The sequence below is a fragment of the Centroberyx gerrardi genome, chromosome 7 (genome assembly GCF_048128805.1).
Source record: "Centroberyx gerrardi isolate f3 chromosome 7, fCenGer3.hap1.cur.20231027, whole genome shotgun sequence".
Lineage (NCBI taxonomy): Eukaryota > Metazoa > Chordata > Actinopteri > Beryciformes > Berycidae > Centroberyx > Centroberyx gerrardi.
In genome coordinates, this window is record NC_136003.1 from 10,410,237 (window position 1) to 10,430,570 (window position 20,334).

Below are 20,334 nucleotides of genomic sequence, written 5' to 3' on the forward strand. Positions count from 1 at the left end.
TGTAATGGTACAGGCAGCCATGGGAGTTATGGGAGCTATGGGAGTCATTTGGTCCATGATTGCTCTGCATGGTTGTATAGCAGCCAATGAATATGAGGCAGGACCAGCTGCAGCCGATAGTGCAAACACTGTTCCCTCATGATGTTCCCATATTTCAAGGTGATAATTCCCCCTACACACTGATAAACAAATTCAACAGTGGTTTCATGAACACCATGATAAAGTCTGACATCTTCCATGGTACGAATCACTAAATCTAAACATCCTTGACCCTTTATGGGAAGTTTTGGAGCGCAAAGCCTCCTTCATCCCTCAAAGAACTGGAGGCTTTCCTTCTTGAAAAACAGTCCAGTATCCCACTGCACACGGTTTAGGACTTGCATGACAGCAATTCAAGGAGGACTGAAGCAGTTCTGAAGGCAAAGGGTGGGCCTATGCTTTATTAATCGATATTAGAGATTCATATATAGGTGTTTCCATGATTTTGTCCACCCCTGCAGGCAGTATGGGTGTTTCCTTCACACTTGAGTGAGAGCACAAAGTCAGAAAGAGATTTAATGAATGAAAGACATATCTGATTATCAAAGTCATCCTTTTATTATACAGCACTATTTTTAGAAATATGGAGGCTAATACTGGTAAATGCTTAATAGACAATCATAAACACTGCAGTGTTTCCTCTGTAATATTATGCAGTTTTGGTGCTTGGGGGGGTTAATTCTAGTTTTGTTCCATATCTGTCACTATTTGGGTCTAAGTGAAGTTTCAAGTTGAGATTGAAGTGCTAAAAATGTTTTAAATCATAATAAAAATCATTACTTCTAAAGCATTTGGACTATACTTTTTAGTTTAAGATGACAGTAAGACTAAATTACAATGCTAATTTTAATTTCACATTTTCTCTAGCAGTGGTGGTAACTTCCTTTGTGTGGTTGCGCAACACTGCTAAATGAATACAGAGGAAACGCTGAACTGCTTTGCAAGCATGTTGTAGACACAGTCATCACATATCAGACAGAGGAACTCACTCACAGTGATCAATCTTACAGCGTTCATAGTTTTTACAACACCTTCATTATTCCTATAAAAAATCATTTTGCATCATTTGTTTACAAAATGTGTAGGTTTTATAACAATGATTAATATGAAAAATACCTCAAATTCCCTATGCAATGTCAGTTTAATGCTGTGAAGCTTTGATACCTTGAACATTTTAATGTCTGTGGAGAATAGAATTTGGTTGCTAAACATGATGATGAGCTTAGCATGTTAGGTGGGCACACACTGGAAAAAACCCCAGAAACAAATCTAATCTTATTGTTCTTCAATGTTCTTGTTCTGCAACAAATATTACATCATTAATACAGGTGTGTCATGTTTCATTCCCTGTTAAATCCTTCACTGTCATAGTGTAAAACTAAAGAGTCAATATTAGTGGTTTGATTTGGACACAAATGCAATTTTTGTTATTTTGTTTCACTTGTAGTTCTGAGTAAGATGGCTTCATCTTCATCAGTCAGCAATATCCATATAGAAGAGTTTTAATAATCTGGATAAAATAATGTCAGCAGGGTGGTGTAGTGAGTAGGAAGCCCGGGTTCAAACCACTGAAGCTGCAACCATCCTGCTGCAGAGTCTGAATCCCTACCAGCTCCAGGAGGTTCTGCTCTGTAGCTGACCTCTGACCTCTGACCTCCCTATGGAGTATCACACAATACTCAGCCTCTCTGACTTGAGGTGAGCATAGAAATCAGGTCACTGAATGGTTTTACATTTTTTTTATTGTTCTGCACAGAGCATTTTAATGTCTAGACTTTGATCTCTTCCTCCTCTTCAGAGAAGGCATACGGTGTTCTGCGGCTGTGGGAGAAAGCGGGCGAGGTGGTGTTGTCGCTCGGACTCCTCCCCCGTGTGAAGGACCCGCCGCCGTAATGACGCGACAGCACGTCAGCCGCCCTCTGGAACCTTTCCGCCTCCATTACCGGCTCCGCTCTCTGAGGAGACCCAAGGGACGCGTCCGGCGTCCTCGGAGACCTCCGTTCCTCCTCTTGCTCCGTCCAGTCCGAGCTACAAGAGCGCCCACTGTTGTTCATGTTCCCTCTGCATGACACGCTGCCCATGGAAGGGTTGGGTGAGCTCAGCCCAGGACTCTCCACTGGCATCTCAATGACAGAGCTCCTCTCCTCTTCCTCCCCATCCTCATCCTCACTGTCAGCCCGGCCGTGATTGGACATCTGAAGGCAGCTGGGGTTGTCGATCAAGCTCAGTACCTCAGTCATAAGGGAAGGGCCGAGGTCTAAGGTGAATGAGGTGAAGGAGTCTGAGCGTGTCAGCGTGATGCCACCGTTGTCCGGTAAAGATCCCCTCCGGATGTCTCCGTCTTGAAACTGTCTGTCCAGGCGGGAGAGGCGGGGCAGAGTGACGAACCCAGACTGCAGACCTGCACACAGTGAGAAGGAGAAAAACATTCAAGTCAATGAAATGACATGAGAGAAAGAAAACACACCAGAGCAGCGGTTCTTACACTTCAACTTGGATGACAGTATAAAATCTTATAGAGAGCTCACCTGTTTTTCTGAAAGGGGGCCCTAATATAGCGATTAGAATTTTATCATGTTGTCAATCATGTTTAATAGTGACGCTGTCAAAATTAGACTTTACTTGAGTGTTTAGAATTTAAGTTATTTAAAGTTACCAAATTTTCAATTATAATGCACTTGGTAAAGCGCAAACCTCCGGCAATGCTGAACAATTCTCCAACTTGCAAAGCTGCATGCTTCGTAACAGTTTATTGTTTGTCTTCCAGGTTTGATTTTCCAAGAAATAGCATGTGAAGGCAATGCTGTTTAGCAGCTGACTTGGAAGTCCCAGATCTGTCCACCAGATTTCAGCCAAATCCGTTTTTAACTTTTAGAGGTTTCTTGCTAACTAACAGACAGACAGACAGACAGACAGACAGGTGAAAACATAACCTCCTTCCAGTTTAATTGGTGGAGGTAAAAATCCATCTCTTTTCATATAGTTTCAGATTAGCTCCAGATAACACACCATCACTGGACTTGGTCTTGGTCTCTCTTGTTAACCAACATCCAATACTTTCCCACTCATCAAGATAAGCAGGATTTGAATAGACACACACTGTGGAATAGAACTCAGTAGGTTTCAATATTTTAATTGGCTATCTGCAGCATATTATTCTTAACCAAAGACATGGTATGTTTGAAAATAAATAAATAAAAAAGTGTATAATATGGAGCCTTTAATGAGCTGTTACATACAGCTCTATCAGATCCTGCAGTGTAACTCCTTCACCACAGGGTGGCAGTATATAACAACCCAATAGTATTTTCGGTGTTTTCCACAGCACCATCCTAACCCACACACATTCCACAGTGCCATGACTTCACTGGCTCTGAACGCTCCCTGAAGGGGCAAACCTAGTTTTATGTCTCCTGGACACTTCATGCTCCAACTGTAAGGAGGAGGCAGAAAACAGGACATGTAAAGAGATAAAACATGACACCAGTGGAAGAGGGAGAGAAAGGGAGAAACAAGGACTTCATAGAGACACAAACGCCAAGTGACAGTAAAGTGACTGGGACTTTGGAGAAGGAAGAAGTAGTAGAGTACTAGATTAATAGGGGCCAGAGTTCAACAAACAGTCAACGTAGGTTATTAATCCGTATAATACATGCATTAAAAAAATCACATAACTAATAGTTAATATACCAACAGGTGACTTACCTAAGCTCTACTGTCAGTGGCAGAGCATTAGTTTACACATATTTATTTATTCTAGATAAGACAGCTGATGTGATATGAAAGATTTCCTGAACCACTTTGTTCCACAGCAGAGGAGACTGGAAGAAACTAGAACTCACCATGGTGTGGGCTGATGGGAGAGTGACTCACTTGATACAGGTTAGGAAGATTATGGAGAAAGACAACTTATAGCATAACTGGAAGCATAACTTCCAAAATATTATAAATACATTTTGGGGGGGAAATAATCATTCACCTTAAGTTAATGTTTGAATATTTCTAAAACAATAGAGGATTCGTTGGTCATAGTCTTTTTTGTGTCAGCCATTTTTGCTGTCAATCATTCTTGTCACTCTTTTTTTATTTTATTTTATTTTTTTTCAAATTTCCAATTCTGGAACGACACTCCTCAATGTATCAGTGTTTCTTAGATTATTTTAATTTTTTCAGACTGAAGTTGCTAAAGCAGCAGATCACAGCAAAAGATTCAGGAAAAGAACAACTGAACACTGTCAGTGGAAGTTATGGGATAGTCCTTAATCAAGAAATGAAAGATAAATAGGAAGGATATGGAAGATAAAAAAAACAAAACATGGGTGGAAAAGAAACAGAACACATGGCTGCTAATGGATGGCAAACCAAGGAACTCATTGATAACAAAAAGTTCCCATCATCCCTCAGTTGACTGGCTCTCTATGCCAGCTCCAGCACTCCCAGTTTGGGCAAATTCCTTATGAGTTGGATAACGAATCTGGAGACTGAAAGGGGAATTCCAGACGACCCACATATACTGTACTGAGACAAGCTCACTCTCACAATGCACACACACACACACCGCTGCCCTGATAAGCGCTGATTGGTTAGCGGATATAATGAATGGTGTGTTTATGCGGTGCAGTCAACCGAGCACACATGCACACAAAGATGACAGGAAATGCCCTCTAAGTATCCCCCCCCCTCTCCCAACCAGCTGTGTGTGTGTGTGTGTGTGTGTGTGTGTGTGTGGGGGGGGGGGGGGGTGTGTGTGTTTGTGTTTATAGCCCTAATTGTGTACAGGTGTTGCCTAGGTGATTCCAGATGACTCAGAAAAAGCCAGTCTGTTTGTTGGTTGGTGTGGAGGAATGTGGGAAGTCAAAAGGAGGACAACCTTACTCTGCCCATTTGTGTGTGTGTGTGCGTGTGTGTGTGTGTGTGTGTGTGTGTGTGTGTGTTCGCTGACATTTACAACCCTACATGCACCAAGTAAACTCAGTAGCTGCTTATGCCGTGGTCTAGTTTAAGTACCTCATCTCTTAAAAAGTGAATGGTGTGAACAGCTAATGATGTATCAGCCCACAACAACAGGATTTCATCTCTCAGTGTTTCCTGTGCTGAGTGAAACTGCTGCTCAACCGCTGGGCTGCAGCCCAAAAGTAGGTCGTGGAATCATTCTGACTGGGTCGCAAACGTGCCAGTTACAGTATGAGGTGCCAGCATCTAAGCTATTTTTTCTGCGATATCAGCTAATATGCATGTTTTTTGTTCCTTTTGAAAGCAAACGTTCTCTTGTTTAATGTGTGCTTGCTAAGAGTTTGATAATGTTTGATTTGATTTGATATGTTCAGTTTTTGCGCCTTTCTGTCTATTGTCATGTAAATAATATATTCTTTCTGAGTTTACTGTAAACTCAAGGTCACAAAAAAAAAAAAAAAAAGATTTAAATGGTTGCCTACATTCAGGATCCAAAGATTTCATATCAGACACAAACGCACCATCTGGTCTCATGTTAGAGTGATGTTATGGGTCTTTCAATCTATAAGCATGATTTTAACAGTTTTCTTTGTTTTGTTGTTGTTTTTATGAAGCATCCAGAAATCACCACTTAGAATGATTTTGCTGGAGCCAACACATTTTCTCAATACATGTTTTTGTCTTTGTTGATTCAAACTTCACTGATATTGTGATTTAACACACTGGGTGGCAACTTAATCGGCGAGAAATCTGGGCCTTGAGACAAAACCAGTTGAGAGCCACTTGACTAAACTATTACCTTACACAGTGACTTTGTTCTGCCATCTAAACAGTGTTATATCTGACACAGTAGTGTTGTGCAGCATGACTTAGTTTGACAGGAGGACGGAAAGACAACATCTATATCAAAGGAACAGTCTGTAGTGGGTAAGCTGACCCAAGATTTCAGCTCCGTTTCATCATGGCACAGATTTATCCGGACAATGAAAGTTGCCTTTGTTGCGGTGTTTGAAAGAATGTGGGATCTGCAATGTAGGGCTGCACAGTATTGACAAATAATCATGTTGTGATTATTTTGCTGAAGATTGCAATTGCAATATACTGTAAATTGCAATACAGCATACAGACACAGATTTTTCAATATTTCCGAATACGATTAAACTTTTTTTTTTACAATGTACAATTTCATTTATAGGCCAGAAATTGGGCTCAGCGCCAGAATAATGTGTAGGAGTCCATTCTGAGCACCACCACTAATTTTTCCTTTATTTCTTTACTGTAAAAAATTGTGCAATCCTACCAACATGTACACCGTTGGATGGCATGCTGTTGGTGTGATCTGTACATGCACACTGTGTCATTTTTTGATGTGTATTTGTAGTAGATTTGTAGTATTTGTAGTGTACTATTTGTAGTAAGACCATGTTCTCTTGTCTAAGAAATAAACCATCATATTTGGGTGGAATCCCTCTTTGCTGTTTTTTTTGCCTCAGCAGGTTTCACCAGCGGTCTTACTTTCCTGTCGGGACGCTACATCTGTTCTGCTCACTTTTAATGTCAGATGATCTTGTTGCTAATTAAAGCCTGTCTCATGCTGGAAGTGATTATCTCTCTTATTATCTCACCGTATGTGTAGAGGGAGTCATCCGGTGAGCTGACGGAGCTGGGGAACAGCACCCTCTGCAGGCAGCCGTTGGGAGAGTCCAGGTTCAGCTGGGGCAGGGAGATGGCGTTCTTGATGATGGGCGAGACGTCCGGCGGCGGGGGCGAGAGGTCCCGGGAGCCCCCCCTCGGCCGCGGCCCGGAGGTCTTCCGTACGTGCCGGAAGGTGCGTGTGAAGAAGCCGGTTGTCTTGGAGCTGTTTGCCGAGTCCGGACTTCCCGGCTCCCCTTTGCCCCCGTGGTTGCTGAGGAAGGAGGTGTCGCCGAACACGTCCCCGCCGCGGCCCACGTGCATGGTGTGCCGGAAGTCGCCCAGCGGCGGGCTGATCATGTCCACGGAGAGGTCGCTCTTGAAGCGACGTTTCCCCTGAGAGCCGGACACTAGGCCCTTGATCCCTGGCAGTTTTCCCAGACTCATGTTGGCAGAAAGCGTTGTGATGTCCCTTTAATTCAAATCAGGACGTCTGGACTCCAATTACATGTCAGTCCCAGTTTGAATTCCACTGTAAAATCGGAGAGGAAAAAAATTAAGAGGCCTGGAAAGTGAAGACAGAAAAAATATAAATATGGGGCTGCTCAGTGTGCAGAGAATGTGTGTGTAATCCATTCTCCACACGGCAAGAGCCAACTATTCACCCACTGTCGGCCCGCGGTTTCCCTTTTGGATCTGCCACAGAAGCTTTTATGCTGAAAGATGCCAATATGTATGTGGAGTCAGTCAAGTCTCTCTCTCTCTCTCTCTCTCTCTCTGTCTCTCTCTCTCTCTCTATCCCCCTTCTGTTTCTCCTCTTTCCCTCTCCCCCTCTGCCCTGTGTTTTCTCTGTCTCTCTGTCCAGAAGGACCAAAGCTTGAACAGAAACCTCTGTTCTCCTGCACAGCAGCAGCAGCTTTCAATCACGAGAAATAAAAAGAAGATAAATTACAAGGTCACAACTCGTTTCCTCTGCTTACCGCAACTTGTGTGGTTGGAGAGTTTGGGATGGACTGGGCGTATTCTCACATTTGGGTTTGCGAATGTCCGTTCAGAAATACACATCCAGTCGCAGCTGCAAATATATTGAGACACGGTTTCAAACAACAACACTTCAGCCTGTTTGTGTGACAAAGGTAATGAAAAAGATTAAGTGACATTCACACTTTGTTCACTTGATTATATATCTTTAGAATTGGGTGACTGCCCAGTTGTCTCAGCTTGTGTTTTGTACTAAGACACAGTGATCATGCTCTACTGTCTTGGCAAACCCATATCTGTGAACATTTCTAAAATTAAATTACTCTGTCACTACACTGTCTCTACACTGTCAACTAGCATTTCATCGCTTAAATGCACCTTTCTCTTTGTTAGTATCACTTAACTTCCCCTAGAGACTTGTAAACTTCCTATACAAGTAATTTGAGTTCAAACATTTAAAACATGTGATGACAAACAAGTCTTTCAACCAGGTTGTGGGGGATAACTGTATCACCTGGTTACCCCAATCTCTAGCATGGCAGTTATCCAAGCCTTTGTTAACTAGCATCCCACCCATCTAGACACTAATCACTTCACCAGAGCTTTAAGAGAGCCTTGTAAAACCAAAATAAACATTTCCTTGATTTTTTCCTCCTCAAACCAAGTAAAAATTCCTCTGAGCTTGGGCACAGCAGGTAGGTAAAGTTTCAAATGCGTATACGCAAGTGCGACTGGGCTGTACGTTGGTGGCAGGCCCTATAACTTACTGACCCAACACGCTTGTTGGAGTTTATAAATAACTCTGTTAAGGAAGTGTAATTGGATTGAGTCACATTACAGGTCTATTCCCACTAGACTGCCTCCCAGTGGTTTCCCTACACACCGCTATGTAGGTTTCAGGTTAGACCACAGTACTAGTATTTGTACTTTTTTGTACATTTATGTCTGAGGTGTTCATCAGTTCTCTGTCATTTTTTACCTTAGTTTATGATCCTACCCATACTGCAAGCACTGTTCTCAAACACTGAAACACATGCATGACCAATCATTTAACTGGAGCATTTTCATCCCTTCATTTAGGCTTCTCTACAATCCATGTTTCTCCTGCATTCTTCTCCTTTTAGCTTCAGAAAGATTCCAAAATCTCTTCAACAATCCTGCGCTTATAAAGCAATGCCCTCTCGCTTGACACTGTAATCCACAAAACACCTGAAAATCAACACAGGAAACATCTCCAGCCCTTTGCTTACTGGCAGACGTGCTTAATGGTTCCCAACTTCTGAGAGGATCTTGTGCGTTTCATCCGATAAGTTGGTCTGCGCTCGTCTCCCTCAAGGTCCAAGCAGAGACAGCAGGGGGTCCAGTGGCATGCACCGTCTCCCTCTAAAGAGGTTTATCCATGTGTGGCCCCACACTGTCCACTGGACATCCTGTCGCTGCTCTCTCCTCTCCTCTCCTCTCCTCTTTCACCCACCAGGCCTGTCGCTCCTCTTTATCCTCTGTTTTAGAGTTCACCGGTCCCGCTGCCCCCGGGATGCCAGACCTTTGGGAGGCAATGAAAACAAACAGAGCAAAGAAAAAAAGGGGCTAATGCTTTCTTGAAACAGGCAATAAATTAAAGTGCTGTAATCCGAGCGACTGTTTTGTCTGCATCGTCCTGGAAGGAAAGATAAGGCTCCTCCAGGATTGGCCGTGCGCTGGATTAGCTCCTAATCCCTTCTGTCTTCCCCCCCTCTCTTACTCCCTCTCTTCATCTCTCGCTTGCTCTTTGCCTTCTTCAATCCACTTAGTTCTCTGGTGGTATCCAGGTAGGGGGGCTCCTCTGTTTTCATTCAGTTCACTTCAGGCCAGCTAAAGGGACAGGAAAGAGAGAGAGACAAAGAGAGAGAGACAGAGAGAGAGATGTGAGTTACACACTTAGACTAAAGACTAAAGCAGGATCAGGCATTCAAGCTCACATAAATGTGTCAGGCTGCTTAAACTTTGGATTGACTTATGTTGGGAACGGTTTTTCTCTCTCTCTCTGTTGCCTGAGGACTCAGCAGGTTCCTAAAAATGTGTTTGTCCAATAAACCCTACTGCAGCAGAGTTTTTAGTCTTTTTAGTCTTTTATGTTTTTTTCAAAATCTGCCTTGAATTGAATTGAATTGAATTGAATTGAACTGAATTGAACATGACATGATGTAACGTAACGTGCCATGACATCACATGTCATCACACGACATCACATCACATCACATATAACTAGATGGCACCTAGAAAGATTGGCAGGGCGGTTATGTCTAAACTGGAACTGAGCTCTCCAGTGCCCCCATGTTGTTTGATTGGGCCAATAATGGAGGGTTTGCCTCTTCTTCTGTCTGCTGATTGGCCACAAAGTTTGATGGTGTTAAGTGAATCCGTTCGTACGTTATATGCCTTTTTATGAGAAGCCACGCCCAACAGCACGCCCCCCATTGGCCAATCAGTGCGAAAAGGTAATCAGTTCTTCATTGCCCCATGACCAACCTTTCCACAAAGTTTCATGCAAATCCAGTGATAACTTTTTGAGATATCCTGCTAACAGACAAATAGACAAACAGACGGAATGGAGTGAAAACATAATGCGTCCAACTGCGTTTGGCGGAGATAACAAGCCATGGGACATGGCATGGCATGGGACATGGCATCTTTAGCATGAGTGGCCCAAGTTTGTTTGGAGCCCCTGTCTGCTCATGCTCCACCCACTGAGCTTTGCAGTGCCGTGCCCATCCAATGAATCAATGCACAACAACAACATCAATTCCTTTTTCTCAGTGAGTTTTTCTTGCTACTTCCTGAGGCCCTGTATATATCTGTTTTCCTCGATACACTCTGAGCACGCACTTCCTGTCTGCTGATGAAATGACTCCAGGGCAAAGCAGCACCTGTGAGGCCCAAACACGTGACTCTACCCATCCAGGCTCCAGCCAGGGCAGGATTAGTGTCAGAGTGACTCCCATGCCCATGCCAGGCAGCCTCTGCTCAGTCAATCTGAACCTGTGAGGTCACAACTGACACAAGGTGATGGCACCACTCTTACCTACCTGCCGGGCATTGACCAGCTGATTACCTTCCCTAAATCTCCAGCTAATCCCAGTTTTTCAACAGTTCCAAGACAAATGTCTGGGGCGGCCGTCATGGTCATCGCTCACTGTTGCTAACCTGAACAGAAAATAGGAAGGGAGGGAAGATATGAGGGAAGACGGGAGAGGAATGGGTGAGGAGAGTGAAAATTCCTATGGGGAGGTGGGGTGGGAAGGGGATGGATTTTGGGATGGATTTTACTGATCCCTCAGTAACATTAGCTTAAGGGAGCGATTAGGTCCGGTGGGGCACAAGAAGGTGAGAGGCAGATAGGGACAGATTGGCAGGGGACAGGGACAAACAGAGTGGCTGCTGGGTAAGAGATGGCCGCATCGTGTCAGAAACTGCCTTCTATTATCTGAGTTTAACAGTAGTACTCATTGTATTGCAAATGAGGCAATGGAATGGAATGGAAAACCACTTTTTTATTTACACAGGAAGTGTGCAAATTTGTGGACACAAGTTTCATTCCAAGATGAGATCTCCAACATTTGAAAAATGCAACAACTCTTCTGACAAAATGGTGGTATGAAAGTAAAACTCACTAGTGATTAAGGAATTTAAGTTATTAGTGATCTTTAATCTTGAGCAATAAACATAAAGATTATACACCCTTTATATATTTTTTCCCAAACTCCCAAATATACAATAAAGTGTAATACCAGCACAGGAATTCACTTTGGGCTCTTTATTCGGTAAATGGCCTCGTTAGAATCACACACAGAGGCACGCAGCTCTGCTAAACATGATATTTATCCGTAAATTGTACCTGCACACATCCGTAAACAAGCCGGTTTGGCCGTGAGGCTGGCGTGAGCTGCCTGTGTGATTGCAGAGACAGAGGCAGGCAGGGGGGGTCGGAGAGCGTAATGGGAACAGTGTGCGATGATGGGGAGAGCGAGCCGGACACTATCCATTATGGCCATCAAATAAAGGATCTGAGGACGCTGATGAGAAACACATTTTTACCTCCTTTCTTTGTGTGAGTTTTTCCAAACTGTTCTATTTTAGCCTCTTCTTTCAATCAATCTTGCTGCCTGTCCTCTTTCTTTTCCTCAGTGTTTTCTCTGTTTCTCCATTTCTGTCTCACACACACACACACACACACACACACACACACACACATAAACACACTTTCTCTCCCTTTCACTGCCACTCCCCCTGCTGCAAGTAGATTTAGTGTGTTAGTCAAACATCTGGTACCACAGAACCACAAATTGCTGAAATGGGTTCTGGGACGATTGTGGGACCGTTCAATCACAGTGGCTCGCACAGAAACACACGCGAGCACACACTCACACACACACACACACACACACACACACACACACACACACACGCACAGTGTTCTGTCACAGAGGGTCAGCTCTGAGGCTGCTGCTTCCACCGGACCGGAGAGCCATGCTCCCTTTACAGCACAGCGGTTTAGGTCAGAACACCCTGACCATTACGCATGACTCCAAAATACAACATGCGCTCAGTTTATAAGGATCTACTGCTGCAACGTGGCAACACAGTTGATGGCCTGCCAGGTCCTTATGGCATGTGTGTATGTGTCTGTGTGTGCATACGTGTGTGGATGTGTGTTTGCATTCATTGTGTATATAGTGTATTACCATGTCTCACTCCATGATGTATATCAGACTGTGATGTATCTGTGATTATTGTGGCTTTTTGCATCTCATTCTAAACGAACTTCCCTTTCACTCCCTGGCACTTTCTCTAATGCTCTTTCAATTCAACAAATGAGACAAGAGTAAACATTCAAGATAAGAATTCATTTCACACTGGATTTGTTGCACTGGTTCAATGACTCCTTTTACAGCACACAAATATTTCAAAGAAAACATTGCAAAACAACAGCAGGCTAAACGACCAAATCCATCTTTATGGCTGAGGTTCACCCTCTTCATCATTAATCGGTTTCATAAATTCTTTTTTTTTTTCGTGTGTGGGACTTATGTCAACACAACAAAGGGGAAATGAGGCTGAGCAACAGTGGAGGGCAAACACAACTCACTCCATTTCAATAGCCCCGTTGAACAAAGAGCATAAGGAAATGTGGGCTCTTCAAACTTCCACCTAGCAAACATAAATAGAAAGGCTCAGTTAATGAATCATAAAAGTGGCAACATAAAAGAGCGCTGTTCTCCATCTGAACTCTCGTCCTGAAAAGGCTTTGTGATGGATGTGCAGCAGGACAGGCTTGGGTGGCCTACAGAGCTTAAAGTCAGTGAAATTAAATGATTTTCACTTCGTTCACTATCTCTCCATATCATAACGTACACCTGTATATAAATATAAATTACTTTTGATTTGGATTATTTTTTTCTCGTGTTCTTTATACCAAAATCCCGGAAAACAGCATATTTTTAATGGTTACTTCATGGTGTACCAGTAGATATATTCAGATAGAATATAGATTCAAACCAATAATACCATAATACCAGTTTTTGAACCCCCCTCTCCACCCCTCCAATCATATAAAACCTGCAGCTTCACAACTTTCAAAATGACACGAGTTGGTACTGCGATGAGTTTCTGGGTGTTCACCCCTGAAAACCCTGTTTCCTTTACCTAAGACACCATGGTTGCATCCTGGTGGCTGGAATTGATTCATTCTGAAGCATCTGAAACTTGTATTATCTTAAGATTATGCACAAAGCACTGAGTCAGTTTCCACATTTGTTATGGTGCAACCTGCCCACTTTTGAACAGTCCCTACCCACGTTGCGTCCCGCCCCATCATCCTTTCAACCGGATATACGTTGAATTACGGAAGCAAGACACCATCGAAATGTCGTTTCCTTGTGACTCTAAGAATAAGTCAGACAGAGCATCCCTTATTAGTGGGACATTTCTTCACAAGTATGCAAAAACAGGCGATTCGTGGCTTAATAATATGTGCATTAACACTGACAAATCCTCATTTGCATTGATATAATGACAACTCCATGCTGTCTGGAGGCAGGGACTGAGAGTGTCAGCAGGGCAGATGCTGATATGGTTGAAGGACAGTCTCTCTAACCCACAGGCCGTCCTGCCTGACCAGCTGCCCACCCACCGACTGGAGACCTGGCACCGCTCTATGCAGTTGTTCTGTGGCTTCACCAGAAGAACACAGTGACCAATTGATTTCAACTGTTCCCATCAAACACTGGGTTTCACTGCCTCCCATAGGAGTCAAGCTGCAGTCCATGGGACACAAAGGATGTAACAATATACATCTATGATATGATTTTCTATTATGATACAGGGCTTACAGACAATTTTCCTAGCAGAATATGAGCTGAATATCACCAATCACCATCAGGTCATACAATGAACTAATGTGCTATGGAAGTCATGGTACAGAAGATGTTAACGTAAATGCCCAAGAGGAGCTTTAGCAAGGCTGCACGTTCAATATGAATATATTGAGAGCAGAGTGCATGCAATGGTTTCAGCTTTGCTCATGCGGGGAGAGAAAGCCACCAGGGCAGAGACACACAGTCTGTAGGGGGAGATGTCTGGCAAAGTGTCTGGCACTGGCATATGCACGCACGCACGCGCGCGCAAACAGACGAAGACACACACGCGCGCGCGCGTTGGCATATAATCGTGCATGCAAACAGTTGGGTTTTATAATGCCAGGAGACCCGAGGTGAGGCGACACTTGGTGAGGCACTGTAGGCTCCTTCTGTCCCTGATCTCGTCACAGTGATACTGCGCTCTGAACGCTCGAAGAAAAGAAAACCAAAGAGGCGCGGACTCTTTGCTGAAAGTCACATTGTAAAGTCACAAACGTGGTAAAATAACGACGTTGCTGCATTTACAGCACTAGAAGGTATTTGCAATGTAGGCAGCATGCATCAAACAGGTTGTCTGAATAAACTTACCTTGAAATAAACCTCTAACGTAGTCCCTTCGTGAAAACGCAGAGAAGCGACTCCACTACCTCTCCTCTTTTTTCATCTTTCGCGGTTTACAGAATCTAATGTAAGTTTCCCGTTTGGACATGAACTCTGCATCACTGCGGCTCTCCCTCTCTCTCTCTCTCTGCCGCTGCTGCTTACAAATAGTTTGACTGGAGGGAGTCAGGGAGATGGAGAGGAGGAGGGGGAGGAGGAGGGTTGCGGGTGCGCCTTTAGAAATGTGAACCACTAAATGATTATGGAGCGAGCAGTGCTGAATGACGCCAGCACCTTGCTGGATGTGAGTTTCAGAAATTGCAAATGAGGCGATGGAATGGGAGGGAAAACCACTGTTTAGGTTTTCACAAAAAGTGTACAATTTTCTAGGGGCGGGGGGGAGAGACACAATGTGCCGATTGTGTGTGTGTGTGTGTGTGTGTGTGTGTATGTTTGAGAGAGAGAGAGAGAGACATACAGACAGACAGACAGACAGACAGACGGACAGACAGACAGACTGGCAGAGAGAGAGAAACAGTGAGCGAGAGAGAGACTGAGCCAAAACCAGATAGAGAGAATGGAAGGTCTGTGAGTGTGTGTGTGGGTGTGTGTTTGTCTGTGTGTGTGTGTGTGTTAGGGCTAGGGGTGTCCAGCAACAGTTGAACAGCACACACACGCAATAATCCACCAAGCAAAAACATAGTTTCCAAATTCCAAAGTGGTTAGTGATTGAGGCTATTTGTGTAAAGCTGCTTGACCTCCGCTGACCCTGCCTGTTGGCCGCTTTTCAAACCAACATGGCCGACTGTCAGTTAGCCAGGAGGTAAAACCAGGTAGACTTAGATTGGCATGGAACTGATTTGGGTGTGTGTGTTTGTGTGTTTAGGTACATCTGTGTGTTAGCGTTTGTGTCTTTGTGTGTTTATATGTGTGTTATTTGTGTGTGTGATACACAAATATATACATCTACTACTGTGTTAGTGGAGTGCAATGAGTAGACAATTTTGTCCCTGACAAAGAAACAGCTATTGGTTTGGAACGATCCCTCTCTGTCTGGATTTCTTCTCTTTTTTCCTCCCTGTGTCGCTCCTTTTCCTTCCTCTCCTCCCTCCACCATGACAGCAGTCTCTGGCTCAGGCTTTGTCGCTATTCAACTGGAAGGGAACATAAATGTCAGAAAATTTGGACAAAGGACAGAAACTTCTCTCTTCTATTCAGCGCGGCCTTTGATTCTCTGTCATGGCACATAGGCAGACGCACGCATGACATACTGTCACACTCACACACACACACAGCTCCTCTCTCAGCGCTTGCTGGTGTACGATGGACGCAGCAGAGTGACGTAGCAAGCAGGGAGATCGGCCATCAAACAGAAGACCCAGGTACAAGCCGCCATGTTGTCAAGTATCCCGCCTGCTGAAGTGTCTTTGAGCAAGACGCTGAATCCCTACCAGCTCCAGGGGGCGCTGTTCAGTCGTTGACCTCTGACCTCTTGTGAAAGCAAAAAGAGGGTTAGGGTTATTTCAATAAAGCATTATTACTATATGGCTATTTTTTTTCTATCTTTTCCATGAATAAGAAAAACAGACTTAGTTTCAGATTGACAACCACACATTTTATTCAATGGGTTTCTAACAGGTTTGTGGAACCTGTAGGGTCATGAAATTCACCCAGCCATGTAAACTTTCAGTTCAAGTAAAATCACAATAATTGGAGTTATATGGTATTCACACAGCAGCAACAATGAACCAGGAGTTTACCCTGGTGGGCTGAAGCGAGATTGGACAAACTAGATAAACTAGATAACACATACTTGTGCTTAATCACAAGTAGAAGAGGAAAGAGGAGAAAAGACAAAGAATAGCACCACAGCAGTACAACAACATGTCAGTCTGAGGTCATCAAAGCAGCCGCTGTGATAGACGAAGACACAGGCTGAAAACACAGGCCTGCAATAATAAGCAATTGCGACTGTTCCCAGACCGGGTGTCTTGTCTGTGTGTGTGTGTGTGTGTGTGTGTGCTTGTGTGTGTTCCTAAATATGGGTCTTTATGTGTGTTTATGTGTTTTATCTGCTTGTTTGTGTGTGTGTGTGTGTGTGTGTAGGTGTGTGTGTGTGTGTGTGTGTGTGTGTGAAGAGCCTCCCAGTCTCTGAACTCCTCAGGTCTTAACTCTGGATCCTCTGGTGTGAAGAGGGCCTGCTTTTCCCATGCTGCTTCAGACAAGAGTGTGGTTTTGTGTGTGTGTGTGTGTGTGTGTGTGTGTGTGGCACCCAAGTAAAAATTCTCTTACACACAGCGGTTTTCATGACATGAGGATTGACTTTAACTGGTGGATGGAAATCAGTGACTTGGATATTTAATCAAAATCATATCATGCAAAGTGACATGCTGAGATGGTTCCCAGTAATGCAGCAAATAGAATGAAACACACACACACACACACATGCACACACACACACACACACACACATCATGACCCTTTCTCAGCTCCGTAAAGTAGTCTGTAAACATACGATCCTTTAAGTGCTCCCATGGGTGCCATCAGCCTTTCTTCCCCCTTCTCTCCTTCCCTCTGTCACCTCTTCATCTTACTCAGGAAAAAAAATACACTGATCTCCAGCCCCTTATTGGCCATGGCAGCCTTGTGCAAACAAGTGTGTGTGTAGGTGTGTGTGTGTGTGTGTGTGTGTCTTAAATGGTTGCCATGTATACAGGGGGCTTTACATATGTAGGCATGACAGAATAGTGGATCTGATATCAAAAGATATCACATCTATCTTCAGGTCTTCTATAATGCTTTATAAGCATTCTGCTGTGAAGCCGAGCATGTTCAGTCTGTGTAGTGAGGATTCAGAAGTGTTCTCTAATATTACAGCTAACACTCCCGGTGTTGTTGTTGTCAATGAAGATCTTAGAGAGGTGTTCGTTCTAGAGGTCGGCTGTACTTTTGACTACAGCCTAGAGGAAGCCTTTCTAACTAAGATGCTGAAATATCAACAGCTGGAGCAGACCATTTCACAGCTAGGCTACAAGTGCAAACTTTTAGTTTTCATATTTGGCAGCCTGGGTCATGTGCACAAGCTAGTTGTGAGGGGCCTTCAGATGGCTGGTCTCCCTAAAAGAAGGGCCAAGCAGTTAGCGAGGTATTGTTCAGTATCTGCTATCATTGGTAGCCGCTCAATATGGAGAAGGCGTTGCTTTTTATAACCTTGAAGTGGATTCTGTCTAGTATCCCTCGACCTGCCACTGTTTTCATCCTGTGTGTATGCAACAATGTGGCTGCCAATCAGGCACTTATGTAACTGACTGACTCAATATCTGATTGCATTAATAGTGTTTATGTCCTTTGTATGCTTGTATTTATGTGGACATAAATAAATATTTTAAATGTGTGTGTGTGTGTGCATGCAGGGTTGGGGAACAATGGATTTTATGCAGCAGATTATATTGGAATTGAATATCAAGGGTAATTACAGTATAATAAGGGTTGCTGTGAGAAAGCATAGGTTCTTTGTCTTGCCTGCATGTGTATGTCTGTGTGTGTGTGTGTGTGTGTGTGTGTGTGTGTGTGTGTGTGTGTGTGTGTGTGTGTGTGTGTGCATGCATGTGTGTATGTATACATGTGGTGTGCTAACCATGCTTGCAGATCTCACACTCCATTAATATCCCGTCACTGTGGTCTGAGGTGGATCCAGTGGAACTGAAAAAAATATCTCTCTAAATGAGTAAAAAATGTAATAAAACTGTTAATGTAAGAAATTCAAAAATAAACAAAAAAATAACATCTTCAGACTGATATTTTGATATTTTTTTCCCTGTCACTGTAATACCTGAACCCATTAACCAGCAATCATCATATTATAAGAGGTATAACCTTTTTTATATATATATATTTTTATATTACATTATCAGTCTGGAGATTAACAGGTTGTATACACCTGCAAACCAATTAGAGTGACATTTTATAACATTTTACCAAGTATTACATTATCTGACAGTTATTATATTATCAGTCACTGCATGAGTAAAGAAGGTGCAGCGCAGACAATCTGCTACAATCTGCTAAGACTTTGTTGACTAGAATAACAACTCAAAACTTGTTGCCCAAAAAGACAGACTTGAAAGAAACTTGTTTAAAATATGTGTACATGACCATGTGTCTCTGAATGAGTTGCCTTCTGTATTGAATGTGCGTGTGTGTGTGTGTGTGTGTGTGTGTGTGTGTATGCAGATGTCTGCTGTCAGTGTATAAGTTATCTGAACCCATGGCTACAAGTTCAGCTTAAAGACGTTGAGTCAGATCTGATCCGGTTGTGTCTGCGGTCAGGTGGGTTGACGTTGTGTCTCGGTTGAGTTGAGCACTTGCATTGCGAAGTGTGGCCATCGCTGGTTTCTTTAAGTGGTTGATTGGATTTGCGTCTGCTGACTGGTCTGTGAGGGAAGTAAATCACGTTAGCTTTGATCCCATAGTGAGGGGCGGATCACAGAGGATTTGGAGACTCTGGAAACAAGCCTGTAAACCAAGCCTACTATTTCTTTCTACTATTACTATTACTATTACCAATAATATTACTATTACTATTACTATCACTATCTCTATCACTAATGCTATTACTAATGCTATTGCTATTGCTATTGCTATTGCTATTGCCATTGCTATTACTATTATTGCTATTAACAAGTAAACACGTTGTACCCCACGAATGATGCTGTCACCCTTTGGCCCAATCAGTAACAAGATGCATCATCTCTCTGAGTTCATCAAAATCAGACTGGTGTTCTAGCAGTTATTGCCTTTCAAAGTTTGAAAATGTCACCTTTAATTGTAGCGCCTCCAACAGGCCAAATCAGTGTAATGTTTTAAAAGCCAGAACACTGCCAAAATGCATCGTCCCTCCAAGTTTCGTCACAATGGGTTCAGTGCCCTTGAATCAGGCACTGAACCCCTAACTGCTCCAGTAGTGCTACACTGCAGGCGACCCTGCACTCTGACCTCTCTGAGGAAAAGCATGTGTCAGCTGCTATGTGTGTGTCTATAGGAATATGTAGAGAGACACATTTCTGTAAGTTGACACTGCTACTAAAACTAGACAGTAAACCTGTCAAACATGAACCAGGAGCCTCTTCAAAAAGCCTCACCAGCCTTGTCATTTTTTTCTGTGATGGAGCCAATGCAGCACTTTCAGGAGGGAAATAGGAACATTTCTGACATTTCTCACAAGAAAAACAAAAAAAGAGAATTAACACACAGCACTTCAAAATATATATGTTTATCTTGAAACCCCCCTCCAATACATTTTCATCAGATCACCAAACCAGAAACTCAAGCCCGGTGAAATGCAAAACAATGATACTTCATGTTCCCATGGCACTTTTCATCTGGCCTTCCAGCAGGTTCCAGGGGTTTGAGGGTTTGCTTCTGTGGTTTCACTTACACGCCTACCGGAGGAAGGGCCAGCGCTGGCAGCAGCTGCAGGGTCTTGGGGGAAAAAAAAGTAGACGGGAGATTCCTCAGGATGAAAAGAAGAGAGAGATCCTTAAAACTGAAGCCCAGGGTTCAGGCAGAGAGGCAGAGAGGTTGTGATGCAGACTTAGTGTGCAGAAATCCATTTCCTATCTAGGCCAGAAATTAATTTCCCATGGAGGGTGGGAAAAGGGCAGGAACGCCAGACAGGATGAAATGACTGAGGAATGAAGGAGAGGAAAGAGAGGGAGAGCAGGAGGAGGAATAA

At 43.5% G+C, this 20,334-nt stretch overlaps 1 protein-coding gene across 2 annotated transcripts; it reads right to left on the minus strand.

Moving 5' to 3' along the window:
* Positions 1 to 1,796: 1,796 nt before the first annotated feature.
* Positions 1,797 to 14,737, minus strand: cdc42ep1b (CDC42 effector protein (Rho GTPase binding) 1b). Of its 2 annotated transcripts, XM_071902002.2 has the most exons (4): positions 14,589 to 14,737; positions 8,856 to 9,456; positions 6,618 to 7,156; positions 1,797 to 2,440 (listed from the first exon to the last, which is right to left on the minus strand). In XM_071902002.2, exons 3-4 carry the CDS (start codon positions 7,069 to 7,071, stop codon positions 1,809 to 1,811), a joined length of 1,086 nt encoding a protein of 361 aa, XP_071758103.1. In that variant the 5' UTR covers positions 7,072 to 7,156; positions 8,856 to 9,456; positions 14,589 to 14,737; the 3' UTR covers positions 1,797 to 1,808. The 2 variants fall into 2 exon arrangements, with proteins under 2 accessions (XP_071758103.1, XP_071758104.1); XM_071902003.2 differs by lacking the exons at positions 8,856 to 9,456; positions 14,589 to 14,737 and adding an exon at positions 7,605 to 7,666.
* Between the last annotated feature and the right edge of the window lie 5,597 nt (positions 14,738 to 20,334).

What these genes read in the sequence shown, in the direction of transcription:
- cdc42ep1b (XM_071902002.2), bottom strand. Translation starts at nt 7,071, where the DNA reads ATGAGTCTGGGAAAACTGCCAGGGATCAAGGGCCTAGTGTCCGGCTCT. An exon ending in TGACTCCCTCTACACATACG is followed by an intron (nt 2,441 to 6,617) that starts GTGAGATAATAA and finishes CACTGTGTGCAG; the next exon opens with GTCTGCAGTCTGGGTTCGTC.